At 45.5% G+C, this 8,794-nt stretch overlaps 1 protein-coding gene across 1 annotated transcript in view; it reads right to left on the bottom strand.

Moving 5' to 3' along the window:
• Nucleotides 1-1,162: 1,162 nt before the first annotated feature.
• Nucleotides 1,163-8,794, bottom strand: part of LOC130173594 (uncharacterized) — a 100,350-nt gene continuing 92,718 nt past the window's right edge. The window contains exon 4 of the mRNA XM_056383000.1: nucleotides 1,163-1,554. Coding sequence (XP_056238975.1) covers nucleotides 1,405-1,554 — 150 coding nt within the window. The 3' untranslated portion in view covers nucleotides 1,163-1,404. The remainder of the gene's footprint in view (nucleotides 1,555-8,794) is intronic.

The raw sequence follows: 8,794 nt of genomic DNA, 5'->3' as shown, positions 1-8,794 counted from the left end.
CAGAAGCAGATGAGACTATTGAACAGAACAGGAATGGAAGGAGCAGGGAGGTGAGGTGGAACAAAAAAAGAGATGAGGGACACAGAAGCAGTTTGTGAAAGCATGCAGAGTGCTGGGGAAGGGCCTATTTGTTGATGAAAGACGCTCTAATTAATTCTGGTCTTTATTGAAACCCCCCACTACAAACTGAAACAGCTCAAAGGGAACTTTTCATCTTGTGAGACCTTTACCCTGTCAGTGTGCTGATGAAAACAAAGCAAAGTAGTAATCTAAAAATCAGGAAAATGAGTTCATAAATTTGGAAAAAAATGACTGATAACAAACTTGAGTTGAGAATGATGGTGAAGTAGCGATTAAAAAAATCACCCACAAATTCTCCTCATTCATAATGAGATCTGACAGTGCATTTATGTGTGTGTTGATGTGATCTGATTAGCCAACCTGAGCCAGATGGAAGGCAGCGCACATATTTGAAGGTCAGACATAACAGTTACCATGGAGACATCGCCAAGTAAACCAAGCCCAACGTTGCACTGCACTGTCGCTTCCCCCGAGGGACCTGCATCAGCCCATGTGTGTGTGTGTGTGTGTGTGTGTGTGTGTGAGTGTTCGTACATGCGAGTTGATGTGTGTCGGCATGCTTTTGCACGTATCCCTCTCAGTGTTTGTGTGTGTGTGTGTGTGTACAGTCTGAGAACATCAGGCAGTTTTACTTATCAGTCTGAATTATGCTTTAGTGCATCTGTAAAGAATTGTAAGATTTTGCTCCTCATTCCTTCGACCAGACAAATTACACACAAGATAAATAAGAAATAACAGCTTGAAAAACTTTGTGAAATCCACAAGTGTCTTGTGTTGTGCTTGTGACTAACACAGATTGAAAAAAAACATTTCATAAATGTAAATGCATAAAGACAAAAGACAAAACAAAAAAAAAACATCTGACAATGTGTGGATGCATAAAGTTGTACGTGATGCATGTACATGAACTCAACACACTGTAAAGATTTATCATAGCATGTTATTATTGAGCAGATCTTGAGCTTAGTGGCAAATTTCAACCTTCTCGGAGGTCTAAGTTTCCATAGAAACACACTAGACTTTATATTGATGTAGCGAGTTTATCAAATGCTGAAAAAAAAATGCATTTGGCAGCAAGTCATTGAGGACAGAAATAGCTTTACTGACATGCTTGTTGCCTCCCTTTGCACACCCATAATCCTTAATGCTCACAGATATTTCCATAAATGTTTGAACATCCAAAACCATATCTTGTACGATTCATATCACACGTCACCTCTCATTCAGGCAGCATTAAGTGTCAGAGCTTTGAACAGAGGCATGGGTCTTAATCTGTTTAAATTTGCTTCCTTCTCTGCGCTAACACCACTGACTTTTGGTTTTTTATACACCTGCCCAGAGGCGAATTCTAGTAAGGAGAGGCGTCAGATTGGAAGACCTCCATCGTCCTGGCAGCTGAACACAGTGGAAGTCTTGGATCCGCTCAGAGGATTGGACCAGTTGAGCTCTGCCATGGAAGACAAGTGGCTGGCGCTGTTGAATGGGAGCAAGAGTGTGGAAGGATGGGGGGGTGGGGTGGGGGGTAGAGGAGGAAGGAGGGAGGGAGAGGTAATCACATCAGGGGATTAGTGGCTGTTATTAATGGAGGATAAGGCTCTTTGCCGTCACTCTCTCAGTCACACGCACAAACACTTACACACACAGACGCATATATAAGCCCCTTTTCTATGTATGTACGTACGTATCTATCTATCTATCTATCTATCTATCTATCTATCTATCTATCTATCTATCCATCCCCTTGTCTGTCAGACAGTAATTCAATTACACAGCTGCCTCCCCTCTCCTCGTCCGACCTCTGGCCTGCGGCAATGCGTTATGATTTTGGTTTGTAATATTCTCGCTACCTACTTCATGAGGGAGAAAAATGATCTGCTCCCGTGTGCATATGTGTATGTGTGTGTGTGTGTGTGTGTGTGCGTTTGTGTGTGTGTGTGTTTGTGCTGGCATGCCACCCTTTGAAAGATGGCCGTTCAGTGGTGAACAAACAAGACATTTGTCTAAAGTCTTGCATCACCTCAGGGAAGACTCTGTGGAAATGTGCTTTGCCAGGTTATCTTTCGCTGTTATTTCCAGTCTCTCTGTGACTCACAGGATCCAAACTTCATGGCAAGATTAGTGTAAAAAGTAAAAAAAAAAAAAAAGAAAAAGAAAAAAAACAGACAGCTGTCTGTCATTTGTGCCACATTCACTGAACTATTATTTGACAAACACTCTAACTTGTTTCTTTGCACACATGTGATTTAACAATGCACGGACATACAGTATACACGCTTCTCTGACAACAATGTTTGTATGTGAGGCAGTTAAACAAGATCATGAGAGAATGGTTTGGACTTGAATAAAGCTAAATACACACACACAAACACACACACACACATACACACACGAATAGGAGGATGACAGTCACAATGGCTTCTCAGTGAGAAGATGTATGGGCCGGGGCTAAAGAGGCACATTTGCAGGCTCTTTCATCAGTGAGAATTCGCTTCAGCCTCGCACAGAGCCACAAAGACACCAGCATCCCACCGTGAGCCGCAGACACAGCTGCACCGCAGTTTCATCATCTGAATGGAGTTTCACAGCAGTGGCAAGGAGACCAAAGTCCCCAAGCCCTATCATATCACCCCGAACACCCTGGAGGTGCAGCGGCATGTCAGAGTAGCTCAGAGGCGACACAAATAAGTAAACAGACAGAATCCACATGCAAAGCAAGAAAAACTGGAGGGAGGGATGGAGAGAGTCGGAGAAGCAGCCAGCCGTTGATTTTGGCCAAGCAGAGAGGCAGCAATGAAAATTTATTCAGCATTATGGATTTGATATCATGTTTTTGCTTCACTTTTTTTGACAGCCTTGACATAGATAAAGCAGAACAACTTCACTTGTGCATGAAACTTCTCTACAGGTGTTGAATTAAGATGCAGTTACTTATATAAATTGCTACTTTGTTGCACTTTTCTCCAAATGAGTAAACAATGTTAAAAGTACAACTGCCTGCTTGTTTTTTTTTTTTTTTTACATGGCTGTGTTTTTTAAGTTGGTCCCAATGAACAGAGGGATGCGAAGGGCCTGTGGGAATACACACACACACATATCCACACACACGCGCGCGTGCCACTCTCTCTGTCTGTCAGCTCTGTGCTCATAATCACATCCTATCCCCTCGTGTTCCCATACACACAACCCCCCTGCTCCGCTTCACTGTAGAGGGAGAGAAATGAGAGATCCCTCCAAACGCTCTCTAAGATTAAGGCTTTGTGTTTTACATGTGTTATCGTTGCTTCCCTTCGTTATCCCCCTGCTTTTGTCTCAGCCTCCTCCTCTAATTAGAATCTTGTCCCTTTCATTCCTCCATGCGCCTTTCTTCCACCTGTGAGAGCGAGGAGAAGAAGAGCAAGGAGAGGGAAGAAGAGGAGGAGAAGAAGAAGGGAGGAACGGGTGGAGGAAAGATGAAACGCGCGCCACACGGAGCGAGTGGCGGAGCGTTGTGGAATGCGGCGTCTGAGGGGAGGATGAAGGCGCTTGTCACGTCTCATCACACAAAAGTACACATACACACACTCAGACACACACACACACATACGCATACACACCACACACACACACGCACAACCTGGCTGTGGTGCAATAGAGACGCACAGTCCCGCTGAGCCGAGCTTTGAAAAGAATAAAGTGCAAAGGGAATGAAAAAGAAGAAAGAAGAACAAGCAAGAAGAAGCCACCGTGCTGGATGTTTCATTTTGACCCATATTTGTCCTGACGCATAAATCAAACAGGCACTGAGGAGCCCAGCGCATCTGTCACGACAGGGCGTTGGAGAAAATATCTAAGCAGATCCACCAGAATGCACACACTGCTGGTGGCATGAACCGCAATTAGGAAGTGCAAATAATAAGAACAATAGAATATATACAGTGTTAAGGCAAGTGAGCCTTGGTGCCAGTTTTTTTTCATAAATGTGAACTACTCTAACAAGCGTAAAATCATTGCCTCATGCTCTCTTGCTCTTTCTTCGCCTGTTCCCCCCCCCCCTCTTCCCTTCCCTCCTTGCCTCCAGCCAAGTTCAGTGCTGTCCGTCCCCCTGGCCCCACAGTGTGGCCTCCTCGGCTGTTTATATGCGAGGTGAGGGCAGGCTGGCACTGCGCCTCCTTGTGCGGTCAGGCTGTGTTTACATCTGTCTGGCCCTAGAGCCTGCAGGAGCCTGGAACCTGGAGCTCTGCGCCGGACGGTGCATCCTTGACATCACACAGAAGACTGTCACGGGACCTGGGGATGGACTCTCAGACTGTAGCAGGACTGCCTGATGAATGGCCTACAGTCTCACAGAGCCATGCATGTCCCTTTGCATAACTGACCCCTTTTTCCAACATTGCTCTTAAATCTTCCCTGGGCCTTTGTCATTTATTGCCCCTAACTATCACTGCACTCCACACTCTCCCCAGACTTCCCAGTATCTTCATATGAGAGAAAGTATAAGTAGCTTTCGTCTGCATGTTGAGAAAACTACAGACTCTTTCTCTGATTGAATGTCTATATGTTAGTACTTAGGATTTGTGTGTCTGAGATACGTTTAACATGCACTAATCCGCCAGAAGCAGCAAAGAAGAGAGAGGATTGAATAGCGCTGGTTGCAGTACATGACAAACAGTGTGATCTGCCTTTTGTTTTTGATAGCTGATGAATATGCATGTGGCCCCGGGAGTGACTGAGTTTGGGGTGGGGTGGGGGCTCAGAAGAGCATGTTAAACAATGGAATTACATCTCTGACATGCATCCACCGCAAGGCTGGGATTAAACACAGCGCAGAGGGGGGAAAAAAAAACTGAAAAGAGGGAAGAAGGAAAAGACAGGAAAAGGATAGAGATGGAGAGTGAAGCGATAAAGAACGGATCCGCTGCTTATCTATTGAAGAAATGGAGGCCTCAGGGAGAAGAGGGGAGGAAGGGGATGAGGAGGGGATGAGGAGGGGAGGTAGTGGTGGCGAAGAGAAGGGAGAAACAGGGGAGAGGAGAGGGTGGGGGGGGGTTGTCAATCCGATGTATTTAATTTCTTTTGCTGTTAGTGAATCATCAAGGGGATGATCCAACAGCGGATCAAAAGAACGAGCAGGGGAACGGGGGGGGAAAAAAAGCAGATTAATGCAACAGAACAAAGGAGCAGTCTCTCCAAGATGATCGCAACTCCTCTTTCTCCATCCTCCACTTTACTCTCCTTTCCCTCTTTGCCTTCTTTTCCCATCTTTCTATCTGTTTCTGTTTTTCTTCACAGACAACTTTCATAAATGGTACGAAGACATGAACAAGACATGAGAGCACTGACAGGCGTGTTTTTCTGTCCCTATAAACTTTCTCCTGCAGTGGCGACAAGCTTGACACTGGATATTCTGGCTCTCAAGTGCCAAAATCTGGTAGAATTTGTTTCATCTTTATGTGCTTCATCTGTGTCCTGTCATGTAGTGTGAGCAGCTTCCCACGGGGCTTCAGGCAGACCACTTGTTTAGTCTGATCTGCCTTTGTTGGCCAAGACTTGAACAACTTTTATAAAAAGCCTGCAGATCAGAGCGGCGGATGTCCAGTCAGCATGTCCGTTTTTATTTTGAATCCCTGGGTCTGCTTAGACAATGTTCATGTTTAAAGTAAAACCTTAATCTGGACTGTTATATCCCAGTATAGCCATAGCATAGTTCCCCCTGAGTGGCATTGGTTTGTGGTGGTGTCTGAAGTGTTTTCATGTAGTATTGTTGTTGGCCCAACGCTGCGCCTTCTGTCTTTCTGCCAGTGAGAGGAGGGCATTATGGGCCATATCTCAGAGGTGTCAGCTCTGACTACAACACAGTGGTGTGAGTCTTCAGCTCAGGAGGGATCGCAATACTCTGTGTGTGTGTGTGTGTGTGTGTGTGTAGGAAAGGTGGGTGAGGGGCTTGCCAGGTCAGGCTTGAACGGCGCTCAAAAAGACAAATGGGCAGCCAAGATGGTCTGACCGTGTGCAGTTAAAACAAATATAAGAGGCCTCAGTGATGCTGTTACAATCCCATTTTACATTTCACTGCACCCACCCCCCTCCTCCCCTCCCCTCCCAACACTCTCTCATTTTCCCTCTCTCTGTCACCTTTTCTGTCACCCTGCCCAAACCGCTGCAACTCCCACTCAGTTCACTGTAAAGCCTCCTCATACCTGCCTGTCTTCTCCAGATGGCTGAATGAGACTGGTGTGTGTGCATGTATGAGTGTGTGTCCATGCGTGTGTGTGTGTCTGTGTGTGTGTGTGTGTATGAAAGCTGTTAAGCCTATGGTTTTATTCCATGCTGGAGTCCCTTGCCCTGACTTTCCCTCCCCCTGTTAAACTAGAATGAAGTCTGAAAAGTCAAGCGGTGTCCAGCCAAGCTCACGGATGGTTGACAGTCAATATTGACCCTGGGCTCCATGTCTCTCTGTGGAAACGAGGAATAAACCCCGAAACCCCCCTCTATGTCACCTTGACTCGCTCACACACAGATAGGACTGAGTTGCCAGCAGAGGCTTGACCCAACTGCTGACCCTGGTCTGGGTATTTTCTCATCCTCCTGCTGGTTAAGAGTAGGCCAGGGGAGGGTGTGAATCTGTTCCCAGTTCTGTGAGCCAGCAGTGAGTGATGGATGGCAGTGAGATATTGTCACTGATGCTTAAGTTTGAAGGTGCATCGTTAAGCGTTCTTTGCCAAACGACTACAACAAAGCCAATCCTCATGCTCGTGTACTGTATTAAAGCTCAGCTTCAGTTCTGAGAGTTTGCGTGTCTGGAAAGAGACAGAGAGAAAGTAAAAAAGTATCGTACGTGCGCGCACTGATGTATCAGTGTGCTGCTGTGTACTCGCCTTTGTGTGTTTGTCAGCACAAACACCTAACATTGAAGGAGACAGGCTGCCTCCTGACAGTTATTTGCTAGTTTTGGTCTCTCTGTGCTCTGTCTAACTTTCTGTCTCTCTTCCTCTCCCCAAATTACCCCTGGAGGACTGAGTGAGGGTAAACACAACCGTTGAGAAAAGGCTCACGACACACCGCTTGTTATTGTGAGAAGCTTCCCTCTCTCTCCTCTGTTTATCTGTGGCTCGTGTGATTCCCTATTTGTCAGCCATCTGGGTTCTATAGAGACTGCGAGTACACTTTTCATGCATTTGCCGCACAAAGCTGAGAAAGCATTGTGTAGCAGCTTTACATCCCAGAGACATGCAAGACACACAAGGTTTAAATCCGGCGGAGTGTTTGTTACAGCTGGGTCAGCTGCTCTTGTCAGTGCATTACAGAGAAAATTATACCGTTGCAAGAATAAAAGCGCTAGTCCTCAGAGGGCTTGGGAAGGGGCGACTGCACGCGTGAGCGTAGGAGTTTGATATTACGATATTATTATGAAATCATTTCAAGTTCCATCAATTATCCAGCTCATTGGCCGAGGTGAGATGCCACCAGCTTGAGCATAGAGGTTTTAGCCTCAATGAGGACAGCGAACTGAAACTAAGTGATTTATTCATGATGCCCTATCTCCATCTCTCTCACTCCCCTCTGAATATGAGCTGCCTTTGGGAGGAAGAATTATTGCTTTATTATTATGAAAAACCTTAGTGCTCTCAGACAAGTCAATCATAGATAGTTAGATAGATAGATAGACTCTACTGGCCTCTTTTGTTTTTCCACTGGGCAAAATTTGTGGATAGTCCCTGGTACCTGGTGCTTGTTTTGGTATCACTTCCATCAAGCTTCCAAGTGAGCTGAGGTGAAACCTAAAGGTGATGTCAAAACTCTGCAGACTACTGATTGGTCAGAGAGAATTGTCACTACTGCGACATCATTGTGCAAGTCAAGAACTTCTGAATGAACCCAGCATGGCAAGCTTCTCTTCATGCACAGTGAAACCCTTGCAGATAGTCCAGAATGCGGCACATGTCACTCCGCTGCTCATAGACCTACACTGGCAAACCATCGCCCGAATCAAATTCAAGTCACTAATGCTGCCTTGAGAGTAACTTCTGGGTCTGCACACTTCTACCGGAAGTAAATCATACAGCCTTAAGCTCTTTCTTGGCCACGAATACATTCCTCCAATGAATGTCATCTGACATTGCCATCCCTGCACACAATGCAATTGCAGTCCAGACAGTTCTTGTCTGTGGTTCTGTGGTTCAGCATGGGGAACCCTCTCTATCTTCAAGAATCTCTTGAGGACTCATCTCTTCCGGGAGCACCAACTCTCCTAACACCTTTAACACCCTAACATGCCTAACTAGCACTTACAAAGCACTTTCAGTGCACTTCTTTACCTGCTCTCCTTGCACTTATTAAATAGATGTAGTACTTACACCAAGGTCTCATACTGCACTGAAGTTTTAGTAATATCCTTCACTTGTAAGTTGCTTCGGAAAAAAGCGTCTGCCACATGAATAAATGTAAATGTAAATGTTTAAAAGCCAAGCGACTGTACGCCGCTCAGTGTAGACTGTTACATTTCTGTTAGTTATTGTCTTACACTTTTAACATGTGTGTATGTGTCTAAACCAGGCTCTGGTCAATTGAGGAGTTGCCGACATAGATTTCCTCCATTGTTCATGTGTGTGTTGCGTTGACATCACAATAGCTTTGTGCATTGTCACTATAGTAACGACGCTGCATTGAGGAGGTAGACTGCAATCAGCAGTGGGAAAAGATGTTCTGGTACCAAAAGCGAGTAGAGTCGAGCTGAGTT

This window comes from Seriola aureovittata, chromosome 8 (genome assembly GCF_021018895.1).
Source record: "Seriola aureovittata isolate HTS-2021-v1 ecotype China chromosome 8, ASM2101889v1, whole genome shotgun sequence".
In the NCBI taxonomy this organism is placed as follows: Eukaryota; Metazoa; Chordata; class Actinopteri; order Carangiformes; family Carangidae; genus Seriola; species Seriola aureovittata.
Note: the sequence above shows the minus strand (reverse complement) of the source record. Positions and strands in the feature narration are given on the sequence as shown.